The following is a 27,414-nucleotide window of genomic DNA, read 5'->3' on the forward strand; positions in this document are numbered from 1 at the left end:
GAAAGCTGTCCCCCGGCTCCCACCTTGATGTCAGACTCTAGGTTCCTTCTGGTATGCCTCTGGTGCCTTTCAAGCTGCTGCCCCTGTGCTGGAGCTCAGAGGGAGTGAGTCTGAGTAGGTCTCTGCATGTGGGTTCCATGCAAGAGGGACTTCTTGGAACGCCAGAAGTTTCTTCCACCAACTCAATCCCTGCTGAATTTTGCAGCCAGAAGTTATGGGGACTTATCTTCCTACTGCTGGAACCTTGGGCAGGGGGGCTTGGGGTGGGGTTGGGACTCCTCACTACTGAAATATCCCTCCCAAATTGTTATCCACCCCTCTAGGTGTGGGGCCAACCAGCCCATTTAGCACTCCAGGACTCCACCTCTCCCGCCACTCGGGAGCTGTTACGGAGCAGCACCTGGGGGTCTTGCCGCCTGTGGCCACCCTCTGGGCATAGTTTCTGAGGCAAAGGTTTGGTGATAAAGGAAAAGAGGCTTTTTCAAAAGCGACACAATCTTGGAATAACAGCTTTCCGCAAGAATTACTGTATTTTGCCCTGGCTGGCGTAGCTCAGTGGATTGAGCTCGGGCTGCAAACCAAGTGTCGCAGGTTCAATTCCCAGTCAGGGTACATGCCTGGGTTGCAGGCCATGACCCCCAGCAACCGCACATTGATGTTTCTCGCTCTCTCTCTTTCTCCCTCCCTTCCCTCTCTAAAAATAAATAAATAAAATCTTAAAAAAAAAAAAAAAAAAGAATGCCTAAGCCCTGGCTGGCGTAGCTCAGTGGATTGAACTCGGGCTGGGAACCAAAGTGTCCCAGGTTTGATTCCCAGCCAGGGTACATTCCTGGGTTGCAGGCCATAACCCCCAGCAACCACACATTGATGTCTGTCTGTCTGTCTGTCTCTCTCTCCCCCCATCCCTCCCTAAAAATAAATAAATAAAATCTTAAAAAAAAAAAAAGAATGCCTGTTCCAGCCTCAGAGGACTGAATATATTAAAAAAAAAATTACTGTATTTTGCCATGTGTAATGTACATTTTTGCCCAAATTTTTGAGGGAAAAACAAGGATGCACATTAAACATGGGTAGTACTTATTCTGTATCTCTATAAACGTTTTTAATTTTTTATTTATGCTTATGCATTAAAAGTGTAACTCTACAAAGTAATACTGGTATCCATATGCAAAATAATACCCTGGAACACGATCATTGGTTTTGTTCCTAAATATAAATTAAAAATTGAATTAAAAAGTTAAAACACAGGATTTTTTCCCCTGAAAGTTTGGGCAAAAATGTGGGTGTGCATTATACATGGGAGCTCCTTAGACGCGGCAAAATACGGTAGTCGCTTAGGCTTATCAATTAAGACTAAACTCTTTAGTTACAGCTTCAATCACTTAAGCCTATCAATTAAGGCTAAACTCTAACACCTGGGTTCTTTTAGCATTTCCCGCCCCCTCCTCCCTTTTAGTTATTTCTATAGGGTTAGTTTACAAACTAAAATAATGTAAGACACAACAATTTTGAAAGAATAGCAGGCTCCTGTCTCAGAGCTTGTCCCCTTCAGAACACCCAAAGAGTAAGCCTGCCACCCTCTGCCAGGCCAGCCCGATGGCGGGCTGTGCCCAGAGTTCCTTCCCATCTAAAAAATACTGTCCGCTGGGAAACACAGGCAGCTGCAGCAGGTCCTCCAGGTGTTCTCGAGGAAGAAGGGTCCTACTGAGTCAGAGCCCACGCAGGAGCCGAGAGCCAGCCCTCTTCTCATTCCCGTGAGCTCTGGAGGCCTTCAGGTTTTAGCCAATCCCGTCCTACACTGCTGGCCATTGCCTCTGCAAACCCCTGCGCCTCTCCCTGCTCCTCCCCAGTGATCTGATCAGATCTCTCTGTATTGAGTGGATGTGGTTTCTTTAAGTCCGTGGTTGTCGGACTTCCATTCAACTTGATTTCTGACGGTTCTGAGTGATGTCGTTCTATAGTTTAGTTGTCACTTTGATGGTTTGTGTGAGGAGGTAAGTCGTGTTCCCCTATGCTTGCATCTTGACCAGAAGTCTCAAGTTGATCCATTTTTTGGTCATGTTTTTTGTGTCCTAAGAAATTGTTGCCTAACCAAAGTCACATATTTCCTTTGGTATTTTCTCCTAGGAGTTCCATATTTTAGTTTTTATGTTCAGATCTATGAGTTGAGTTCATTATTGTGTATGATGTGCGGGTGGAAGCTGTGGATGAAAATGGGCCCACAGACCAAACCTCCCAAGGTCAGGGGAGGCCGGCTTGCAGGCCCTGCAAACTCATAGCCCAAAGGTTACCCCGTCGGCTGGTCTGAGCATATCAGTTCCTCACCAACTTTGCAGGCCACAGCCTATGTACTGTCTTTTTGCATCTAGGGTAACGTGTCTTTGAAATGGCAGAGAAATCTCCCTTGTGGACCCTCAGGGCACAGACTCCCACCGGAGCAGACCACAGGACCCCCCATTGTTATCTTGTTCCCCGAATACCATGTCTGTGTGCTGTACGTGTTATTAACTGTCCCGCACCCTCCAATGTAGAACAAGCACGTGTCCGTCTTACATCTTATCCAATCCCAGAGATTTCCCCGCTTTGTGTTTTCCCCACCCCCTTAATCGACTGCCAGTGGATTCCATGTAACCCTCCGCCTGTCTCCTCCTCCGATTCTAATCCTGTATAAAGGCAGCTGGGATGCTGCCACTCTGCAGAGCATTTTCTCAATTCCCTGAGATTTTGCTTCCTGGCAATTGTCAGTTTGGCTCAAATAAACTCATAAAGTTTCTATAGGTTTCAACCTTGACAAAGGTCATTTCCTGTAGATACTTAGCTGTTCCAGCACCATTAGTTGAGTAACTCTACTTTCCCATTGAATTAACTGGGCACTTTTGTCAAAAATCAACTCACCCTGTATATGTGGGTCTATTTCTGAACTGTAGTCTGTTTTATTGTTCTGTCTGTCTGTCCTAATGCCAACTGCGCAGTCTTGGCTACTGTAGGTTTGTAGGGTTCTGAAATCAGGTAGTGTAAATTCTTTCTCAAAATTTTGTTTTGGCTATTCTAGGTCCTTTGCATTTCCACGTAATTTTATCAACTTGTCAGTGCCTGCAAAAAAGCAAAGGCTTATCTTTTTCAATGCTTCCAACTTTTCACTGCCCCAGAAGGTGGGATGAGCCCCCAGTGCGACAGCCCCGTGCGGCAGGCGGTACCTCCTCCTCCCCAGCCCGCCTCACCATCTCCCCTGGGCTCAGGGAGCACGGGCCGCAGCGTCTTTCAAGTCCTTCGCTCTGCAGAGAAGTCCTCTCCATCGGCCCTGCCTAAACCAGATACTAGTCAGTCGTTTATCGCGTCCTTCACTTTTCTTTCGTAGCACTTAGCAGTTTGTGCAACGATACACGACTGTGTTCCTGCGCTTATTTGTTTACAGAAAAGCAGGAGCCACGTTTGCTAGCTGTTGTTACTGGGAATGCTCAGCGACGTGCCTGGCACAGGATGGCACTCCGTGTTTACTGGTTGACCCCGCTTTGCCCTCATCTACCTCCCCCACCCCCTTTCCCTCCGGTAATCACTATACTGTTTTGTGTCTGTGAAGTTTTGTTTTGCTTAATGCCTTCACCTTTTTCAGCCAGCCCCCCAGCCCCATTCCCCTCTGACACCCTTCAGGTCCTCACAGGCGCTCTCAGAAGTCATGTACCTAACACTCATGCCCACTATTTACACAGCTTTGGTCATCCAACAAAGTGGAAAAAAAATCCCTTGGCAAAAAAGGGAGAAGGGGGTAAGGAAGAAAGAGCAACATTTTAACTCATTACTTAAATGTTTATTGACATCTCCCCTCCTCTCACTTTCTCCGACTATATGAGCACTGCTGCGACAGAGAGGGGTTACCGCAGCACCTCTTGCAGCTGCTAGGTTACAGGTAAGTTGGGCAATGGAAAAAAATAAGGACCAACAAAATAAGCCATCGGCTCCCCATAAGCCATTTCTCTATTCCTGTGCTCTCTCTTCCCCCTTCTCTTAATGTCAGCTGCTTTTATGCAGAGAGGGACCATCCGAACTGTGGGCACACTGGCTGAAGCCTCGGTGGTTTCACCAGTACCTGTGACGCACCATCAAGGATGCTTTTTGTCGTCCCAACCACTGGTTTAACATCACAGAGGTAAGACCTAAGGGTTAGGGTGCAGACAAGTTTCCTTCCACCCTAGTCAGTGACGGGTCCCACACTCCCTTGGAAGGCTGGGCCAAGTGGCCACGCTTTGTGCAAGAAACTTGGGAACTCTGTTGGAAAGCGCAGACTCTGACTTGGCCCAAGGGTCCATACACGTGGAAGGATCCACTCAGCCATGCAGATGGCAACGAGGCAGGACATCTAGCACAACCTCGAGGCACACTGCTTGTCTGTACCCTCCAGCCTCCCACAACTGCTCTAAAAGAACGCAGTTTTGGGTATTGCTTCATTACAAACACAGTAACTGCAGTCTAACAGCCAATGCATTCTTTAGGGTCAGTTTATTATCTCTCATCATACCACAAAGAATCACAGTTTAAGGCCATTTTTCATGTCTACTATGCAGGAAGCAAGACCTCGCCCACAGCTCCCCAACCAAGCCACCCACAAGGGCGGACTGGGAATGTGATGCTTGCAGACTCGCCACAGAAAACTTGAATAAACATTTTCAATAAGGGCTGCAGATACTCCCCTTGGTTTCCTCCCTAGAAAAGATTCCATGGCAGAAGATGCTTGGAATACAGGTCACTGGAAACAACAAAAGAGGCGACAGCATTTTCTGTACGATTAAAAGCAAATGGATCATTGGCTGGTCCTAGCACTTCTTCGGCATGAGAAGACAGGAAACCAGCCCTCTGTGTCGGCTATCCGGGCACATGGCAGCTGGCTAGGAGCCTGGACACTACAGTTCAAGGGGACAACGCTGAGGAGAGAACAGACATGCTTTTCTCCACATGAAAGTTATTTTGATTAACTGGCTTAATGGATTAAGAGCTTCTATGATAAACTGGTAGTAGCGTGTCCAAAAAAACTGTATGTCCTGGGGTTGTACTTGATGGGGAAGCTCAAGAGTTGGAAAATTTTAGTTTTAGGTAATAATAAGCCTACTAATGAATGCATGTAAAACACTATTATTTGGGAAGTGAGGACACGACCCACCCTGACTCCAGGACTCCACAGGCAATTGGACCTCTGTGCCCCAAGGGGGTGGAGGGGAGGAACTGCAAGCAATCAAGATGGTGTTTGAGCCACTGGGTTCTGGGGGGAGACATTCCTCCACTCAGGACATAGGACACAGATACAGAGTCACCCAGGACACAGATAAAGAACCAGCCCAGGGCACAGATAAAGAATCACCAGGCAACAGATGAGAGGATGCTAGGGAAATTGCTGGGCTGCAGCTTTTACTGATTAACCTTTTTCTGAATTCCAAATCCCTCACCTACACTTTTTCCTCCTTATAAAAATGCCGATTTAAAATGAAATGTAGGACAGTCTTTTAGGGTACATAACCTGCTGTGTTATCAGGTCCCCGACTGTCTGAATAAAGTGCCCATAAAGATTCAATCCCTGTCTTTACTTTTTGGCTCCGGTGGTGACAGGCGGCACGAACACCGACTTTTCCCATTTCCCATTTAAGCAAACAGCTGCTCAAGTGCCACGAACCCTTTGATTTTCCTAACTACTCCTTCACAACCCCTTTTCACTGCGCTGATTTTACCCATGTGAAATGCTCAACAATTCTCCTTGATCTTCGTGAAGGTAGACACGGAAAACCACCACTCCCCCCCTCCCTAACCACATGAGTTATACTGACCACATTTCGGCTTACCTAGGACACTAGGAAACACACCCTGGGAATGAGGACACAGCAATTCGTAGAGAACCAGGTGACAGTCCATTGTATTGAACTTCCTGCAGGTGGTTCTGCCACATCCCCACACATTCTTACAAAACAAGAATCACTCCAATTCCCTTTCTCCTCTGCCTGTGGCATTGCCAGAAGTTTTGTGCTGTTGCTCAGTCCAGGGACCAGAGGGCCTCATTAATTTGGAAAGGGAGGCTCAGGGGTGGGAGGAGAAACAGGGAGGCAGTGGTAGTAAATGTCACTTGATGTCCCCTTCTCTGAGAAACCAGGAAACCTCTCCATGCACGTAAGCCATTCTTCCTCCTAGTTTTCACAGGAAGGAAGTGCAATGCATTACACACTGCAACACTCAAGTGGACTGGACCCATCTTAAGCTTAGATGCAGGCTCCCTCGAGTAGGGGAGAAAGGAGGAGGTCCTCATCTCCTGAAACATAAGGCTGCGTGTACAAGGAGAACAAAGAATCTGACTTAGCGATCGTTCCAACACAGCACTACCGCAGACCAGCTGTCTCTGGAGTTGGAACTCTGCAATCAAGAACTGGGAGGGAGAGAGAGAAAGAAAGGCCGACTACAGGAGGGAGGGACTGTGGAGACAAGTCATAGGGTGACCCTCCTATTCCTTGGCTTCTGACAGGGCATGAGGCAAACGCACAGCCCCCAGCAGCGGCGTAGGATGCCCGTCCCCCTGTGTGACTGCTGCACGAGGAAGCAGCGTGTTCCACCCACCTGAAATCCCCACCCTTCGTCACAGTTGAAGAGTGACTAAAAGACTGAGATGCTGAGTTCTTCAAACAAGCCAGCAGCACTTTGGGGTGCTGGAGGCTAGAACGTTTTATAGAGAGAAGAAATTTTCCAAAGCAAAGCAGTAAGTTAAAAAAGTGTTCCCAAGCCCCTGAACGTTTTCGACATTTACTTGCTTTAGAATGTACATTATATTCTAGGGTAAAGGTGGGAGGACGCTCTGCCACTTGCTCCATTCTGCATGTGTGATTTCGATGAGCCCTCATTATAGATTTTCTGGTTTCGATGTGATCTGCAGACAAAGGTCTTATAAACCTGAAATGGATCGAGGCAATGCTAAATAAAGAAGGGTGTGAAAACGTGATAAGCATTAGCCACGCCTGTACTGACTGATTCTGGTTATCGGCTTTGGGAGTCCTGGTTAGCCGATGCGCGTTTGAATCCCATCAGATTCTCAAGTCAGGCTGCGTGAAACCACGTACTACACAACACTTACATGTCCCGGATTTCTATTCATCCCCGGGGACTGTAATTATATGCGCTTGCATTTCCCCAAGTTCTTGGTTAACTGATACTTGTTATACGACTGGACCCTAGATTTATATTTCAGTTTCAAGAAGAGACAACCAGTGTGAATAATGTCTTGTCCTCTAGAAAACAGAGGCCCTGGATAGATCACAGGACTTACGTCTCTTTGAAATAAGCCTATAATTTAACTACATTCATCCTGAAATAACTGTGCCAGCAAAGTGATATGTAATTTTTTAAATGCCCATTTTAACTGATATTTTATATCGCAGTGACATCACGCAAGCCAAAATAAAAACACTAGCAGGTGAGTTGTTGCTTCAAGTTTGTGACTTTTGCAAACCCTACAACATTACACAGCAACTGCAGTGCGAAAGCCACCTGGCACTCTAGTGGGTTCTACGGTGAGAAACTAGATGCGCAGCCAAGGTCAGCGATGTACTTTATTTTACAGGACTCGTTACTTGGTCACCACAACTTCTCTTACTGCAACTTCTACATGCTACGTATGGTCCCTGCATATCTACTTGGTTCTTGTACTCACCCTTCACTATTCTTTAGAAAAACTAAAATGAAACCTTGGACTATTGCAAGGACTTAAGGCTCTCAGATGCTGAGAGTGACCCAAGATCACTAACTTAAGACGTGAAAACACAACTCCACCCACAATAATACTGCTTACGGCCTCCCCTACACGAAGCAGTGCAGGCAGACATACCACAGCTCACGATGAGCCATCCAAGAGAATCTGGCCTGCGAATTCTTACCAGTAAAGGGAGTGGTTTCAAAAACAGAAACGTGCAAAGGTACTTCCACAGAATTCTTGTCCTTTCTGTTCCAGTCCTCCCCTATAGTACCCAATGGTGACCGAAAGACCAGCTGATCCTGGGTACAACAAAGTCAAAAGCTCTTTCCACTTGAGCTTTGGTTAACAGAAAAAAAGAAGGAACTTCAACATGGTGAGCTTCAGATTTGTTCTTTGGTCAAGCAGTGAAAGCTCTCAGAAGGAAGCCCCCCACCTGGTACGAAAAAAGAGTCAAAGGAGAGGGAACCCCCATTTGGCAAAGAGAGAAGTGTTAAAACGAGCAAACAAAAAAAGGTAATAGAAGGCAAAGGAAACCCTACACCCCCAACGTCAGGTTACAATGGTCTCAGGACATCAAGAGTAAAGAGAATTAGCCCTCGGTCTAGGCCGGGTAGCTCAGCTGGTTAGAGGGTCATCCCAATACTCCAGGGTTGTGAATTCAATCCCTAGTCAGGGCACACACAAGAATCAACCAATGAATGCATAAATTAGTGGAACAACAAATTGATGTTTCTCTCTCTCCTTTCCTCTATAAAATCAATGTAAAAAAAAATTAGAAAAAGAACACTCCGAAGAGTAATATTTAAGTGGGTCAACTTCTAAGAAGGCTAAATTAATAGCTTTAATCCTTAAATAGCAACAGGACAAGTGATTTCTGAGCAGAGGATTTACCAGTAGTATTTGCCTCTATCAGTTTAAATCCCCATCTGGGCCCAGACCCAGGCAGAAGCCGACAGCAGAAAGCAGTAAGGGGCAAACCACAGCCGATCCCCGTGTAGTAACCAGCTCTTCCACGCTGCTCCACCCGTCACCCAGCCGGAGTACACGGCACGCCACTTCTCCGAGCAGCTGCGTACACGGGGCGGTGAAGGGCAAGTCAGCTTCACCAAAGAGGTCTGATGGGGGTTGGATGTGGGTGCTTTCAAAACAATTTAACTATTCTAAATAGGGGGCTGGGGTATTAGGTCAGAGCTTGGGAAGAACCCAGAAATTGCACATACCCTCAGACAGTGACCGCCATGGAGAAATATGTGATGGTGAAGGAAGGAGTCCCTGTTCCATTCCAGAAACTGGAACAAGACCAAGCCTTGGGAGGCTCTAGACTCGGGGAGTGACACAGTGAGGGGGAATTTCAGCACGGTTAGCATTTACTGTTTTTCTTAAAAGGCTGAGCTTAAAACAAGAAGGAGAACACTTTGGATGATTACTTGACTGGTTAAATAAGGGTCCCAAGGTTGGCAACCTCCGAGATCCGGAGCGGAAGTAAGTGGAAGGCACTTGCTCCCCGGGGAGGTGGGCCAGGTGAGTGTCGAGGCCGTGGGCCGGGGCCAGCAGGGGCTTCGGGTGGGCCCAGGCCTGCAAGGTGGCTGCGGGAGAATGACAGCCTGTGTGGTTAGCAGAGACAGGCTGGGGTCAGCGTGACTTCACAAGTAGAATAGTTATAAAATAAAACATTTTTTAATGAACAAAAAAGCAAAGTGAGTCACCTCTTTTAAAAGGTGAAATGTAGCAAAGGAAGATGTGAAGCAGTTTTTTCCCACTATTTACAAAATGCCATGTAGAGTGGAGGTGGCCACCGTCAGTAGTTGAGGAAATGTCTTTCACATGAGATGGCCACAGAGGTGTGGTTCCTGGAACTGGCTCAGAAAGGCCACACACTGTCCTGGGTGAGCAGAGTTTCTTTAAGGGAGCACCAAAAAGGCTCAGTCTTCTGTTTCTTCGTATGTAGTCTCATCAAAGGGCCTGTCCAGCAGAGGTACCAGCCGATGACGGGAATACTTCAGCTGTAACAGGTCCCCAACTTCATCTATCTCCTTTAAAGCCTAAAAATACAGAGCAGAGGGGAGTCAGAGCCAGTAGGGTGCAGGCATGCCTGGAGCTTTACTTTCCTGAAAACAACTGTGGCAAGGCGATCCTCTGGTGGCCCGCCTGTGTCTGCATTTGCTCTGCGCAGACCACAGCAGCGCTGTGGGAAGAGCTGCTTTTTGGGCAAGGACGGACGCCAGGCTGACCGTGAATAAAGGGTTGTGAGTAGTAGGAACGCAGGATAAAGGGCATAATTCATCAATGTGTGTTATGCTTGGTAGAAAAAGGAGTATGCAACAGGGACTTGCTAGGCTGGCCATGATTTGTGGTCCCCTCCTCTCACATTTCAGTACTTGCTCTTTCCAGTATGACGCTAAAGAGAACTGATGAGAAACCTGTGCCCAGATGCTTCCTAGATGCGAGATGGAGCGAGTGCCCAGGTGGCCTGCCGCACGGACTCGGTGAAACAAGCTGGAAGCTGTGAAGGAGACTCTGACGGCCGCGGGAGGGGGAGGAGCAGGGGAACGGCAGAGCTGCAGCCTGGAATCTGAACTCCAAAATCCTAACCTTGAGAGATGACCTGTATCTTGTTTTCCCATCTAAACTCTAATTGTCTCAGTATAACTTTCTTTTCTATAAAACCAGCCCTCTATTTTTCAAAGAAAGTACGTTTCTTACAAAAAAACTCAAACACTACGGCAAGTTATGAAATGAACAGTCTCGTCCTGACCGCTACACTAGCCCCTCCTGGCAGAGGCAATCCGTGGACGGTTTCTTACATGCATTTTTAAAAGGTAAGTTCTTGGACATTCACACAGCAAAGTATGGCTCATAGTTCAGAGAGTTAACGTTTCCAAAATGCAGCACACAGAGAGTCGAAACAGAGAATTCCAATGTAAGAAAGGGACATGTGTCCAGAATTTCTCAGAAAAAGTTTACTGGAAGGATAGGGAAAGTTTAAGCCCAGATCTCTCTCAGAAAAATCTAACAACAACAGAGAAATTTTCAAATCCTAGATACTAAGGCTTTCCTTTTTGTCAAAAAAAGGTTTATTTATTATTTTTGGAGAGAGAGGAAGGGAGGAAGAAAGAGAGGGACAGAAGTATCAACGTGTAAGAGATACATTGATCGGTTGCCTCTTGCATGCCCCCAAATGGGGACCTGACTTGTACCCAGGCTTGTGGCATGACTGGGAATTGAACTGATGGCCCTTTGGCTTGCAGGCTGGCACTTAACCACTGAGCCACAGCAGCCAGGCACAGGTCACCGAATGCAGTTTTGCAATTCATGGTAGTGCTCCAAGCACCTGTGGATATTAACCTAGTGGGTCTAATAACAAATCTGGGACGAATGCGCCCTGGCTTAGGACAAGGGCCCTACCGATGACACCATCTCGTTAGACTAAGAAACAGTCAGGGGGACAGTAGGAGCCCTGTAACTCTCCAAATTTCCATCACAGCACATAAATCTCCGTCCACTCTTATAACCCAGAATGAAAATCTCCAGCTATTTCAGAAAAGGGAAATCAGTTCATTATTAGTAAAAAGACACACTTACTGGTTTTTAAACGTTTAAAAATCAGTGTAAGGAGAAAAAACCCCACTAATAGTATTCCTTATTTATTATAGCATAAGATATAATATTCTTCACTCTGAGTGTGAAAAATCTAAAGCAGACTTAAGAGCTGGACTTCGGTACTCTAGCGGACAGGGGCACATCTGAGGAAGAGGGTTAACTGAAAGCTCCGTATCAAAGCCACTTAAGGCTGAATTTCAGCTGGGAGAACACATTAGCCATTTATGCTCCTGACCTCTGATACAGGACTTATTAATTTAAAACAACACATGACTTACTAAGATCACAGAGTAAGGACATTTATAAACTCTGACTTCAGAAGAACTTAGTATTTTTTTTTATCAGAGTAAGAAAGAAAATGAATAGAGACAGAAATAAACCCACAGTAGCCTAAAGAGATGTCAGTAACAAAATCTCTAATTCCACACCAAATACTTCAGATGAATAAATTTTATTTACGTGAAAGATAAAATTACAACTACAAACTGCCGGCCATTATGTGGGGTTACCTGGCTAAATCAGAAATAAGGAACCACCACAAGGACCACCATTTGTTAACAAATAGTCTACACCAAACCTCCGATCACAGGGCAAGATGGGTTCTTAGGGGAAAAGTGTTAATTACAGGGTTGATCACAGCCCTTTAATAAGGGAGTATTTTAGGGCAGCTGTGCCCATGAGCCAATAGCCCTGCCCTCCTCATTTTTAAAAATAACACTTTAATGAGATACAATTCACATGCCACAAAATTCACCTTTTTAAAGTGTATAAGTTGATGCTTCTTAGTATATCCAGAGTGGTATAACTTTTACCACTATCTAATTTTAAAGCACGTCACCTCAACAAACAAACCCCATACTCGTATCAATCAATCCTCATCCCTCCCTCCCCGCAAGCCTTGGGAACCACCAATCTATTTTCTGATCCCAGGAGTTTGCCTGGTCTAGACACTTTGTACGAATGTGGTCTTCTGTGTCTGGCTTCCTTCACTTAGCATAAGTTTTGCGAAGGTCACCCATGTTGCTTGTGTCCAACTTCATCCTTTTGCATGTGCTTATCCAGTTGTCCAGCACGATCTGTTGAAGAGACCAGTCTTTCCCTATTGACTAGCTTTGGTTCCCTTGTTAAAAAGCAACTGGTGGCTCAGTTGGTTGGAGCATGATCTCATACAACAAAAAGTTGCAGGTTTGACCCCAAGTCAGGGCACATAATTAACTAGATTGTGGCTTTGATCCCTGGTCAGTAACCTATCAATGTTTCTCTCTCATACTGATGTTTCTCTCTCTCTCTCATCAATGAACATATCCTCTGGTGAAGATTAACCAAAAAAAAAAAAGGGGGGGGGATGCTTGAGTTCATTTCTGGACTCTCAATTCTTTCCATTGGGCTACATGTATGGTCTTATGCTAGAACCCCATTGTTTTTAATTACTGTAGCTTTGGAGTAAGCTTTGAAATCCGGGAGCTTGAGTCCTCCAACGTCAATTTTCTTTTATTAATACTGTTTTGGCTACCCGGGTGCCCTACAGTTCCGTATGCATTTGAGGCCCAGCTTTTCTGTTTCTGTTAAAAGGCCATTGGGATTTTGATGGGGATGCCCCTGGATCCATGGACCTTGCTATACTGCCACCTTAACAATATTAAATCTTCCAGTCCACAAACATGGGATGTCTTTCCACTTACTTAAGTCTTTTTTCTTTTTAAACATTTTTAAAAAATGTATTGATTTTTGAGAGAGAGTGAGAGTGAGAGAGAGAGAGAGAGAGAGAGAGAGAAGCATCGCCTTGTTGTTCCATTTATTCACTCGTTCATTGGTTGCTTCTTATACGTGCACTGACCCAAGATCAAACCTGAAACCCTGGTGTATCTGGATGACACTCTAACCAACTGAGCTACCCCATGGAAGCTATTCTTTTCTTTCAGCAATGTTTAAATGTTACCATAAATAAAATTGCCTTAATTTCGTTTGTTCAGTGCTGGTGTACTGAAGCATACTAATTTTTGTGTGTTGATCTTTCACCTGCAAGTTTGCTGGCTATATGTTTGCCAGGTGTAGCAGGTTGGGGTTTTTTTTTGTGAATTTATAGCATTTTCTCTATATAGAATTATGTCACAAAGCCCATTACTAAACAAAAATTCTTTTGTATCTAATAATGTTCATATTTAGTTCCATAAAACAACAACAAAATTACTTCAAACCTAGGATTTCAAAAAATGCACTGCATGCTTTAAGAAAACTAAATGGAAGGCAAAGTAAAACAATCCCTCAGGTGGATCTTATGAAAACAATCAGAACTCTCAATTGGCAGGCATATTTGTTGGCAACAGAAATCTGCTTAGATACCTAGTTACGTCTAAATTCTTTCATGAATGTGTACGGTTCCTAGCAGCCAAAGTTGCTGCGAGAACTTCCGGCAGTGTAGGTGAATGCAGTATTTGCCTCTTCCCACAACCACATCAAAATTATAAATAAACCACCGAACCACTAACATTCAGAACTGCCTGAAATCTGGCTCACTGAAGTCCCACACCCAGGGAGTTAAGCCACACGGAGAATGGTAGGAGGGGCGGAGAAGTGGCCACACCCACACAGGCAGATAAAAATCAGGAGGGATATCTGCTGCTGAGGTTCCCTCTGAGGAGCAAGGGGCCCCAACCCCAAACCAGGCCGCCCAGCCCAGGGTTCTAGAGCCAGGAAGAGAAGTCCCCATAACTTCTGGCTGTGAAAACCGGTGGGGGGATTGTGGCTGAGTGAGACAAAGGACTTCTGGCGTCCTAGGCAGTTTCTCTTAAAGTGCCCTTGCATGGACTTACTCAGACTCAATCCCTCTGAGCTCCAGGGCTGGGGCAGCAGCTTGAAAGGAACCTGAGGCATATGAGGAGAAACTGAATTGTTTAGTATCACGGGTGAAAACCGTGGGGGACGTCTTTCTTCCAGACGGAAGTGCAGGCGGAGGCCATTCTTCCTTTGATGAGCCCTGCCCTCACAGAGCTGACAGGGCAGGCACCAGCTCTGAGTCTCCATCAACCTGGCTATCAGTCTGTCCCACCCTGGTGATTCCCTGAGACCACACCCCATCCAACTTTTGCGCCCACCTGAGCTGTTTCCATACAAATGGCCCGTCAAGGATTATGCTTCAGATTTTCTTAAAATCTCTCAAGCAATCTACTAGATACAGATTTCAAAACACTGGTTATAAAGATGCTCAATGAACTTAGTGAGAATCTCAACAGTATAAAAAAGGACCAATCAAAGACGAAGAATACACTAACTAAAATGAAGAATAATTTACAGGGAATCAACAGTAGAGCAGATGAAGCCAACAATCAAAACAGCTATTCGGAATATAAGGAAGCAAAAAACAACGAATAAGAACAGCAAAAAGAAAAAAGAATCCAGCCCTGGCTGATGTAACTCAGTGGATTGAGCATGGGCTGTGAACCAAAGGGTCACTAGTTTGATTCCCAGTCAGGGCACATGCCTGGGTTGCAGGCCAGATCCCCAGTGGGGGCTATGTGAGAGGCAACCATACACTGATGTTTCTCTCCCTCCCTTCCCCTCTTTCTAAAAATAAATAAAATCCTAAAAAAAAAAAAAAAGAAAAAATTCAAAAAATAAGGATAGTGTAAGAAGCCTCTGGAACAGCTTCAAGTGTACCAACATTCACACCATGGGGGTGCTGCAAGGAGATGAGAGCAAGAAATTGAAAACCTATTTGGAAAAATGATGATAGAAAACTTCCCTAATCTGGTTAATGAAAAAGACATCCAAGTCTAGGAAGCTCAGGAAGTCCCAAACAAGATGAACCCAAAGAGGCACACACCAAGACACATCATAATTTAAAGGTGAAAGGTTAAAGATAGAGAACCTTACAAGGAGCAAGAGAATAGCAGTTAGTTACCTACAAGGGAGCTCCTATAAGACCGTCAGCTGATTTCTCAAAAGAAATTTTGCAGGCCAGAGAGATTGGCAAGAAATATGCAAAGTGATGACAAGCAAAGCCCTATAAGCAAGATTACTCTACCCAGCAAAGCTATCACTTAGAATGGAAGAACAGATTAAAGAGCTTCCCAGACAAGAAAAAGCTAAAGGAGTGCATCACCACCAAACCAGTACTATATGAAATGTTAAAGGGTTTTCTTTAAAAAGAAAAAAAATGATAAAAAATTTGAACAATAAAATGGCAGCAAGTACATATTTATCTAAATACATACATACATACATACATACATACATACATACAAGCCACTCTCTGCAAGGGCCTACAAGGCCCGCTACACTCTAACACCCATCCTCTTACTCCTCTGCCGTAGCCGTGTGTTCTCACACTTGTCACACATGCTCCTGCCTGCGGGCCTTTTCACTGTTTCCTCTGTCTAGAATGTTCTTTCTTAATATACCCACTTGGCTAACTCCTTAATTGCGTTCAAACCTTTGTTCAAATGTTCAACATCAGCCTAGCATGTCCTCCTGTTTTAAATTCCATCCCCTCACTCTAAATATCTATTAATTTGTTTTCATTTTCCCAAAGCATTTCTACCCCTCAAATATTAGATAATTTAGTTTATGATTATAAGCTTGTTTACTGACCTTCTCCTCCCACTAAAATATGCTTCACAAGGGCAAAAAACAAAAGAAAACCAAAGTTGTTGTTAGAAGAATAATGTATTCCTACAGACATTACTTATAATGACACAGATGTTTTTCAAAGACATGTTAAATTGCTAAACATCCAACTAGAGAATGGAAGAAAAGCTGGTATCACAAAGTTAAAAAAAAATCAATACAAAAATTCACCAGTAAAATTTTTTTAGAAATGAGAAATCTATTGAAAAAAAAAATCTGAAAGCCTTAATCAAAATTAAGAAAAACAAAGATACAGTTAATAAGCTGAATCCAATTTCTCAGTGTCTGAATGTGATTAAGAATATACTTATACATGTAGAAATCTTGCTATGTAGAAACAGGAGGAAAAACCAGTCCTCAGCTGCTTAGAAATAGAAAATGTCAATTAAATGGTTATAATGAAATTTAAAAACCTGCATTCATGACATTCTTTAAGATTAGTTGCTTTCCAATGAATTTTATGCAAACATCATGTTTTAGAGCTTTATAAACTCCTAGAAAGCAATACATATTTAAAGTCTGAAGTCTTAGATGTGTACAAATAGCATATTAAGAGACTATCAAGAGATGAGAATATAGTAAGAGACCATAAATAATTAAATGTGATAATAACTAGGAGCCTCTACTATATGCCTGGCACTGTGTTAGGCCCCGGGGATAGAGAATGAGCAAAACAGACTTAGTTCCTATCTTCAAGATTTATCCAATGGAGAAGACTGCCATATGCAATGACAGGTATGAATAACTTACTGGGAAAATCCTAAGAGTCCAAGGAAAAACATCAAGTAACAGGGTTTGGGAATACCCTTGAGCAAGTTTTCTTTAAGTGGAGACGCGAAGAATGAGTAGGAGCTAGCAGGGCAAAAGAAACATAAGGCTCAAGAGAGGAAATCCCACAGACAAAAAAACACACAAGAAAGTTTAGAGTAGAAACAGCCCGAGTAGGAAGAACTGTATGGTTTTAGAAGCCATAACGAAGGAGGGAGGGGAACAAAACAAAGCCAGAAAATTTCCAGAATCCTGATGATCACACAGGATCTGGAGGGTGATGCTAAACTAACAGTTTTGTGGGGTGTTTTGTTTTGTTTTGTTTTTGTAAAATAGCAGTGTTTTAAGTAGCACTGTACATTCCTTCCCCTATTGTACCGCTAAATATCTTAGGTGCTCAGAGAACACCGGAACAACAGATGGTTAATTTCATGGGATAATCAGGCCTTCTTAGTATAAGGCACACTTATATGAAGGTAGAAGTGTCTACTTACAGTATCGAGAATTTCTTTGGTATGAGCTGCTGACAGGCAGAACCTGGCTCTGGACTCGATGATCGGGGTAGCGGGAAACCCCACCACAACTACTCCAACGTTCCGCTTCAGCATCTCCCGTCCAAAGGCACTGTGAGGGGGGACGGGGAAAAGAACCGAGAAGGCTCATCATGCATTCAGCACTAAGGTCTTGCAGTGATGAATGGTCTAAACTCCTCCGAGTGACAGGCATTGGAGTCTTCTATTAGGAATTTCCTTGAACCCCTTTTAAAGTAACAGTGGAGAGTCCACAGACTTCTTTTATTCAACCCTATAGTGGTTGTCTCCCAAACGGTTTCCTTCATAAAGGTGAAAGAATGCAGTTGGCACAGAGCAATTTTTAATAGGGCTTGCCTAAGATAATGTACAATCGTGGCCTTAAAGTGTCCCAGACAGTTAACAGTGGTTCAGAGGCTTCAAAATGAACTTGAGTTTAAATCCTGGTCCTTGAAATGCAAGGCTTGGTAGTTTTAAAAAAGTCTAAAGATCCTAAGGATGCAGAGGATGTGTTGTACCATGGACAGCTTCCTGCTGGCAGAGCGGCCCACCAGAACGACCCTCTCCCTCCCTCCCTCCAACAACAGGCAAATCCCTGATGGACTTGGGCGTCAAGCTGCCTTGGGAATTCAGGGTTTCCCATGGCGTCTGTAAAGCCAGCACATACCCAGGCTTCAGCTGCTTGATCACCCAGCTGTCATTTAACACCCCACCCCAAGGCAAGGTGGTGGCCTGTGACCTTTCTCCGGTTCTGTGTCTGGTCTAAATAACACAGTTCTAACTTTTATGTAAATTTTGTCATATTTACTAACTTACGCTTTGTCTTTTTCTCTTTTTGATTTTCCCCTGAGCCGTTTAAAGCATTTGTTTTAAGACGTAAAAATCTCACGTGTTTTACACTAGTGACTACTTCCATCAGCGCCAGCTTCCCCCCACCCCCTCGAGCACCAGCACGGCCTTCCACGCGCTGCCTCTGCGGCAGAGAGTGCCCAGGGGCCCTGCAACTTCAGCTCAGGCTCCGTCCTGCCCAGTGCTTCCTTCCAGCTCTGCCCCAGCCTCTCTAAGTCTTAGCTGTAACGCACGCAGTCAGGGTAGAACCCTCTCTAAAGAAAGGGTTCTCAACTACGTCAGTCCTCCAGACCGAGTAACTCTTCAAGTTACCTGGTAATTCCATTTCAAGAATGAGGAAAACTCTACACCTCTGCTTGGTTCACTCCCACCATGGCCTCTGAGGGCCACAGGCCAACTGCCCAGGATTCCTGCTGAAAACTGAACTCCTTTTTTTCCCTCAGTGAGCACCTCTGCCCAATTCCCCCCTCATTAGCATCTTCGAAATCACCGTATTTCCCTGATTGAAGTTTTCTTCCTCTTCACTTTAGTAAACACTTACTGAGTGGCTTCTGAATGCCAGAGACTGTGGTGGGCCATGAGGATTCAAAGGTGAATGAAAATATTTGCCACTTTCCTGACTTCAACAAACCTTATCCAATTTTATATTTAAGATCCGTCAAAACTCACAAATCCCAATTACTTTACATCTCTGGTGCAATTTGCATGTAGTTATTTTGCAAATAATTATACCGGTTCACTTCATATTTAGTTTCCAAATATTCTCTGGTTTTATTTTACACTGGAAGCTACTCCAGGGCAAGGTTTTCCATTGCAGACACCTCGTACAAGCCCAAGAAGCCGGTGCAATCTGCACCGCAGCTAACTGTGGGACAACATGCCCTACCTCAGGGCTCACTCACTACCCGCCCCGAGGGGCACAGCCGCACTTAAGCTCCCCTCACCTCCCCGCTGTTCTCCCTCCCATTGGTGAGGGTGCTCCTGCCTTCTGGCCTGTGCACAAAAGCTCTTTCTCCAAATGGCTAACTAACTAACGCTCTCAGCTCCTTTAGGCTCAGATGTTATCTTCCCTTCCCACTAAGACCCACCCCAACAACCCCATTTAATACTGTAAATGGCCCACCCACAGGGAATGCTCAATCCCCCATATCCGCTCTATATTTCCCATAGCCCTTAACCCCTGCTAGCGTATGATGCAATTTATGTTTGACTCAGTGCCACTAGAACCTAAGCTCCACGGGACAGGGATTTTTATTTTTGTGTTTTGTTGGCTGCTCTAACTCAATCCCCTTAGAAGGGTGCATTAAACTCAAATTTTTTAAATGAAAGACTAACAAGTTAACATACTGTATTTTACAAATTGATATGCATTCATCTATGGCATATCTAGCAAATAAAGGTTAACATAATGAGGCCAGGACAATTTTCCCTGACAAAACACCTAAGCCTGAGTCTCACTCACGGAAACCTTAAGTCTCGAGAGAGCAGCCTGTAATCCGCAACAACACGTACCCGATTTTGGCTGGCATGTAGAGCATCAAAGGCACCACCGGAGAATCTTCATTCCCATAGATGATGAAGCCCATCTCTTTCAGGCGCCTCCTGAAATACCTGGTATTTTCAGCTAGCTGCTGTATACACTCTTTGCCTGGAAAATAAGGGGGAGGGAAACAAAATAACAATAAGAAAGAAGGACTGGAGAAAAGATCGCCATCGCCCCTATCTCCATTCTATCAGTCAGCCCTACGGTTTGTTTCTTCTTTTCCAACATAAAATATTTTTGCACAACAAGCTGTATGAAATATAAATATATCTTGTTTTGTCATACGAGGTGTTGACAGCAGATTTTATAATGTACAAAATAAGTTTTCAACTAATATTCCCGTTGCACACAAGTCTCCTCACACATTTTCATCAATACCATCTCATTCAACACTCTGCTGTCCCTTTGCAGCAGGTGATGTTTACTTTCATCTTCATTTTACAGATCAGGTGACGCTCACAAAGGTGGTGGCTGACTTACAGTCACATGGCAGTTAGGGGCACAGCTGAGACTGGGATCTAGGTCTCTCAAGTTCACTATTCATTGCAACTGGCCGTGCTGTGATTCATTTTACACACGAGACCAGAAATGGAGCCATTTAGAGCCCCAAAATTTCATCTTCAGAATGTGATTTTATCTCACCATTTCCCTAAAACTCCCACCAGACAGCAATAGCATATCCATAATATGTAAAATCATATCTTTAATCCCACTTTCTTCATCTTTCCTCTAACACAAATAAATTAAAACACACATTTCTCTAATGGCTGGCTAAATATTTGGCCTGTTTTAGACATTATGGTAGGTCAATCTATGAACAGATGTTGAAACAATTGCTCTGGAATAGAGAGCAAGCCGTAAATTCAAAAGATCAGCTCCCAGATGACAGAACTCTTTAGTGCTCTTAACCACGAACACTCCCAGGTAAGAAAAGTTTTGCAGAGGAGGATGGAGGGAGGCAGTAGAGGGCAGAGGGGAGCTACATGGTGACGGGGGGAGACTTGACTTGGGGTGGTGAACACACAATACAATATACAGATGATGCGTTATAGGACAGTACGCCTGAAACCTGTAATTTTATTAACCAATGTCACCCAATAGATTCGTTAAAAAAAAAAAAAGGTCTGCAGTCATTTTCTCACATATATTAGAAAGCCAGCAACTTAATATTTTAAAAAATGCTAATGTCATACAGTTCAAAAAGAAAAATCAATCAACCAGAAATATAGAGGACTAGCACATTTCCTTACAATTAGAATTCTACCATATCATCACTGATGGGAAGCCACTCTAGATAAGTTTGCTACAAATAACCCCCAAATAATACTGTTTATGTAAAGAATTTTAAGTTGACCAGAGAACACCACTCAAGCCTAGAGTAGCTTACTGTGAAGTCTAAGGAACACCACTTAAATTATGACATATTTCTTACAAATAATAAAACAGACACTAAAGTGTATTATTATATTTAGGAATTTTGAGAAGTGATGAGACATGTACCCCAATTTTCCCCTGGAAATAGCAATATATGCGCACTCTACATTTAGAAGAAGAGAATTGCACTTCCGGCCATGACAGCGTACCAGTGACAGGCTCATCTTCCTGCCATAAACAATAAAAAACTGGACGAAGTACATAAGACAACGGCTTTCGTACACTGAGCTGCAGGCAGTGCAGGACTGTGCTGCACGAGCAGGTTAACTAACAGGGAGTGAGCCTTTGGACCGCCCGCACTGCCCAGCGCAGGCCCCAGGCTGCTGCGTGAGAAGGAGGAACCTAGTCCCGCCAGGTGAGGACACCAGAGATAGGAGTCGGAGAGGCCCAGGGGGCTAGAATCTGTGGGGCGGTGTACAAGAGGGCAGAGGTGCAAAGAAGGAACCTGGGGGACCTACAGGAGGGCCCCCTTGAGCCTTAGGAGAAGAAACCTTCAGGTGCCAGGGAAGATCCACCAGCAGGCAGCAGACTGAATAGTTCCCAGTGCTCACACAGAGCTGGCAACAGTTTGTATTTCCACCAAAATGGAAAGGCCTTTTAGACTTCATCAATGTGGTTTGTTAGAACGAAACCACTTTTAGAACCTATTCTATAAAAACCCACAGCCTGGCACGAAAGAGAGGAAAGTAAACACATGGAGGTAACTTCTCAGAAAACTCAGCAGATATCGTCAACAGGCCCTTTTTAGTCCTCAACTTCTTTGAAATTAAACTTTATGCTCAGGAAGGAAGTAATGGATATGAAGTTAACAGCAGGTTGTGACGGAATCATAAGATTGAACTCTCTGAGGGAAACAAAAAGCCTATATAGAGTGGAGGACGGAGGTGTAAGAAGCCTCACAATTATCTACCTATTGATACCTTTAAATCACTTTTACCAGGCACTACTGCAGAACTGTATTTATTATCCACTGCCAAAGAGATTTTTAAGTTGTACCATCTGCATTTCAGCCATTATCAAAAGGAATTATTTTAATCAAGTCTTAATTCTGAATTCTCGGGAGTCTCAGCCATGTAATCTTAAGGTTTAAAGGAACTACTGTGTTATTACTCAAATAAAATTCCCTGAGTCCTCCCAGACAGGTGTCAGCCAGAACAGATAGTGCTCTATGAGCTCTTGGGACTGGTACAAAGAAAGGGATACAGAAGGCAGCATTTTGTCTTAAATGGCACTAGTGCTATCCACCCAGAACTTACGCTTCAAAGAATATAGCATCTACTCACTGCTTCAATAGCAATGTTAATTTTCAATTTGGCTGATGAGCTTTTACATAACATGACACAATCAACAAACTGTGTTTGAGTCTGCAGCTTCAAAAATAACATTTACGGTGTTAAGTGAAATCTTTCAAAATAAAAGGCAGAAATATAAATGTTCAGCCACAGCTGCTCCCCTCATTCATACTACACTCCATCACACAGCTCCTAATCTTCTCAGAGCCCCTGGGTATGCTGATATAATCTGCCTTCCTGGGAAAAACAGAATAAAATTATCGCTACTCTGCAGACTTATACTTTACAGTTAATTATAATTGGCTGGAAAAATAGGAAATCAAAGTACTTCTTTTCCCCCTTCCTTTCTTCTTAAAGCTCATAATCTCAAAGCAGATAAAGGTTTTCTCAATTTAGGGTCCCCAAATAGAACAGATAGCTTCCCGAATAGTGTCGGTTAGTTTTCTGCATTAAATATGTTAAGGGATTTGAGGTGGGGTAAAATATGGAAAAGTGTTACCCATATATATACTACTCAAATACTGCCTTGTTCTAATTTATACTATCAAAAACATTACCTTGTAGATATTTCACATATTTCTTTAATACATTATGTTTAATAAAGTATTAAATGGTTGTCCATCATTTACTTTAACCATTGTCCAAGGTACTGTTTTTGCTATTTGAAAAGTTATTTTTTCTAATACATCTCTCTTTCATTGAATTATACTGCAGAGTAAAAAGGAATATGCTTTACTCCTGTGGTTTTTCCCTTCAAAAACATTTTTTTAAAACAGACAGAACAAGCCCAGACAGCCTCAGTGTTTACTTTGCCCATGTTAAGAAAGTGTCTCTGTCTGGACCACTGTGGCTCAGGTCACTGGGTGTTGTGCTGAAGGTCACCAGTTTGATTCCCTGTCAGGGCAGGCGCAAGAAGCAACTGATCAATGTTTCTCCCGTCTTTTTCTTCCTCCCTTCTCCCTCGCTAATAAATAAATAAATTTGTTTTTTTTTAAAAAAGGATGTGTCTCTGCTGTTAACCTAAAGCTGGAGTTTGTATCCTTAAGACCTCTTATATTAAGTGTTTACAATATCAGGTAAGCCAAGTCACACGCTGACTGTGTTTTCCAAGGCTGTTCTGATAGTAATTATGGAAGCTCTTAGTACAGACTCCCTTTAAAGCAAAGAAAGTATACAATACAGTAATCACAATGCCAGGCTCAGTAAGTGCTTCCCTTTTCCCAGGAAAGTAATTTCTAATAATGAAAAAACTAGATTTTGCTTCAATTACTATTATAGTAACTATTAACCTGTATTACCTCCTGATAAGATATACTGAACCCAAATATGATCCATTCCTAGGTACATATACCCAACAGACCTGTGTACCAAAAGACAGGTACAAGGATGACACTCTTGCTAACAGCCAAAATCAGTAAACAATCCAAATGTCTACCAGCAGAACGGATAAACTGTAACATAGTCAAATAATGGGAACTGGACAACAATAAATGAATTACTGTTCCATCTGAACATGTGGGTATCAAAGACATAATGAATAATACAATACGCCATATTCAAAAGAGTGACTCTATGAGGGGGTGAGGAGGCCAAAACCAGAACTGCCTTCTGGAGGGCAGGCCCCTTGTAGTACAGGCTGCCCCCACTAGGTGGGTGTTGGGTATTCTAGGAACTCATCTGTATCAGTGTACCACCCGGTGTTGTTGTGAGAGGTTGTACTTGGCTTCAGTGAATATATTTTTTAAAAGATTTTATTTAATTTTAGAGAGAAGGGAAGGGAAGGAGAAAGAGAAAACACTGATGTATGAAAGATACATTGACTGGTTGCCTCTTGTACATCCCAAACTGGGACCTGGCCCACAATCTGGGCGTGTGCCCTGGCAGGGAATCAAACCGGCGACCTCTTGGTTTGCAGACTGGCACTCAATCCACTGAGCCACACAAGCCAGGGCTAAATTAATAATCTTAAACATATACAACTACAATTTAACAATCATCCTTTAACTCAAACAAACAAACAAACAAACAAACCCAAACCCAAACCCAAATAGAACCATTCAGATTTCACAGGGATGGGCTCAGGCACTCTCTTAGTCTCTGTTGTTTAAAACGAACTAGAAAAGAACACTGAAATTTTTAGTGCTGGTGCTCCAGAAATTTTTAAGACGGGAAGCGTTATCAAAACAGCACTTCAGAGTTAAAGGCAGGAAATGAAAGCATAAAGGGGTTGGGCCTCACTTCCTCTCCTCTTTTTCCTTTTAAAATAATCATTTGAATGAATGCACAAATCTGACAATGCTGGCCATTAAAAAACACATTTTCTATCTGTGTATCTACCCTCATTCCCATGAAGTCGTTTTCCCCTTAGACGTTTCGGCGCTAGGTTTTTCCTGTACGTACTCTACTGAGAGGCAGAGGCAGGCGCAAGCCTGGCCCCGTCCCAAGTCTTGCTCAGGCTGTCAGGCTGTCTGTCTACCGGGAGACGGCCATTCGGGAGATCTATGGGATGTTACCATGGACACTCCCAGGGAGTACAGACTATTCAGCACAGAAAATGTTAAAACGACCTCGTGGTAGTACTAAAGTATGAACCAATGTGTCATGTTCACTGAAAAGGTTAATTTGGGATTTAAAAAGCTTTAACGTCTCTGGGTGAGCAGAATATCAATGTACAACAAAAGTTCTCCCGAAACTGTAGGAAAAAAGTGTTTTCTAGGAAGACTGGAACCCAAAATTCTGGAGGTCAAGTATGGTAATACCAGAAATAAGTAACAATTTTCTTAGGACTAACACCTTTGCTAAATCAGAACAGAAGGATGGGTTCATCTGAGAAGCAGAGGGTTTGGCTTCCATTTTAACAGAGGCAAAACTGAGCAGAACAGGTATTCACAGAGACTTTAAGGGAGGCTGGTCTGTATCAGGGCTCAAGATGCTCTTAAACTAAACAGATCTTACATAAACAGAACATTCCTTACATAGGCAAGCATATCCTTAATAGTGGGAATTGCTGGGATTCCTTATTCCACTTAATCAGGAAATCAGAGTTACAAAAATAACTGTTACTTCTTCCAAGAAAAGGGAAGTAGCTTGACAAGTGAACATTTAGATTTGATACTAACAATAGTAGATTTCATTTATTTCATATATATATATATATATATATATATATATGTATATGTTAGAGAGATACAGGAGACAGAAAAGTAGTATAAAGCTCATTACACCAAAGGCAAAAATATCACCAGGAAAACTACATAGAAATGGGAGAATGTACCGTGTGCTGGACAAGCAGCCATTAAACAAATATACCCCGTGCACCCACCCACTACGTACCAGACACTGCTCTAGGCCTTAGTTATTTTGTATTACATAAAAGGCCAAAAAACTGCTTCCCGCATGGAGCTTGCTTTCTATTGCGTAAGACAGACAACAAAGAAGATAAACACGGGGGGTAGGTAGGGCAAGGGAGAGTAATGGGAAAATGGGGACAACTATAATTGAACAATAGTAAAAGAAAAGAAAGAAAAATTCAAAAGAAAGAAAAATGGAATACAAATAAAATGTATTTGTCAAAAAGAAAAAAAAAACAGAGATAAATGCCTCACTCAAGTGGCACCTGAGAAAGGACTTGAATGAGCCAAGTGCTGTCTCCATGTAGCACCACGGCTGGAAACGAAAGCATGACGGGCATTTCCAAGGGCTAAGCTGGTGTGGACAGAGCTGAGGGAGAGTGGGGAGAGTGGGCTGGAGCACAAGGGCCTCACAGGTCTTCTTCACTGCAAGACCGACTTTGACTTTAAGAAGCATATGCACCCCCTGGGAAGGTTCTTATACAAAAGATTCATATGATATCCTATATTTCAACGGGATCACCCAGAGTGCTGTATCTAGAATAGACTCAGAGATAGAAGCAGAGAGCACCTGGGAAAGACGATGGTGGCCGGGACTAGGATGACAGCAAGGGATACGAAAAGTGGACGGAGAAGACAGAGTTGAACCTTGAACGACATGGGTTTGAACTGTGCAGGTCCACTTACATGTGGATTTTTTTTCAATAAATACACAGTTGGTGCTTTGTATTCCCCAGTTTCACATCCTCAGATTCCCACAGATGTGGAGGCCATTTTTATAAGGGACGTAAACATCTGAAGATTCTGGTGTCCATGGGGGTCCTGGAACCAATCCCCTGCAGAAGCCGAGGGACGACTGTATTTCAAAACTAGACTGCAGTGACCCTGGAATAGGAGGGCGAGGCCAACTAGAGCAGTCAGGGACAGCATCATGGAGTCATAAAATTTTACTGCAACTCTGTGCACGGATGTCTTCTAGTCCTAATTTTCAGCACTGTTTATTTATTGTAATCCTTCCAAATAGTTTTTGCTTGACTTATTCCTGTACAATGTCTGACTATGATATCCAGGAGAAAGTAGAAAGGAATCGAAGTTAAGTAAATAACAGTGGGGATGCAGAGAGGCAGGCAGGTTCCAAGATACTGAGGAGGAAGAGTATGCAGGCTCTGGCGATAAGGAGGGGAGAATAAAGGACAGGACACAGAATGGGGATTTCTTGTTTAGACAACTTCATGATAGTGATGTCACTACCAGAGAGAGGGAACATGAAAGAAAAAGCAGGTTGGAGGGTAAACAATGGAAAAGGCCAAAAACTATTTTGGGAGAGCAAGTATTTATAGTCTACAGGCTTATAATTTAAGTAGGCCAAGCCTTCCAGACTTGGGTTGCATATTAAAAGTCAATTACATTTTGGGATGATGAAAAAGTTCTGGAGATGGATAGTGGTGACGGTGGCAAACACTGTAAAATGCATGGAATGCCAATGACTTGTAGACATAAAGTCGGCTAAAATGGTAAATTTTGTTATGTGTATTTCACCACAACATTCACTCATTAGAGGCTGTTTTTTAAAATTGATATATAATTCAACTACACAACTTACCCTTTTAAAGTTTCCAATTCAAAGTTTCTCAGTATACTGACTGATTGCGCAACCATCATAATAAATTCAGAACATTTTCATCACCGCCCCAAAATGAGC

General features: G+C 43.4%; 1 protein-coding gene across 1 annotated transcript in view; it reads right to left on the minus strand.

Annotated features, from left to right (window-relative positions):
- Positions 1-4,480: 4,480 nt before the first annotated feature.
- The window catches only part of SPTLC2 (serine palmitoyltransferase long chain base subunit 2), a 100,291-nt gene continuing 77,357 nt past the window's right edge, over positions 4,481-27,414 (minus strand). The window contains exons 10-12 of the mRNA XM_028507075.2: positions 19,606-19,741; positions 17,209-17,338; positions 4,481-9,762 (exon numbers count right to left, since the gene is read on the minus strand). Of these exons, the coding sequence (XP_028362876.1) occupies positions 9,643-9,762; positions 17,209-17,338; positions 19,606-19,741 (386 nt within the window). The 3' untranslated portion in view covers positions 4,481-9,642. The remainder of the gene's footprint in view (positions 9,763-17,208; positions 17,339-19,605; positions 19,742-27,414) is intronic.

This window comes from Phyllostomus discolor, chromosome 1 (genome assembly GCF_004126475.2).
Source record: "Phyllostomus discolor isolate MPI-MPIP mPhyDis1 chromosome 1, mPhyDis1.pri.v3, whole genome shotgun sequence".
In the NCBI taxonomy this organism is placed as follows: domain Eukaryota; kingdom Metazoa; phylum Chordata; class Mammalia; order Chiroptera; family Phyllostomidae; genus Phyllostomus; species Phyllostomus discolor.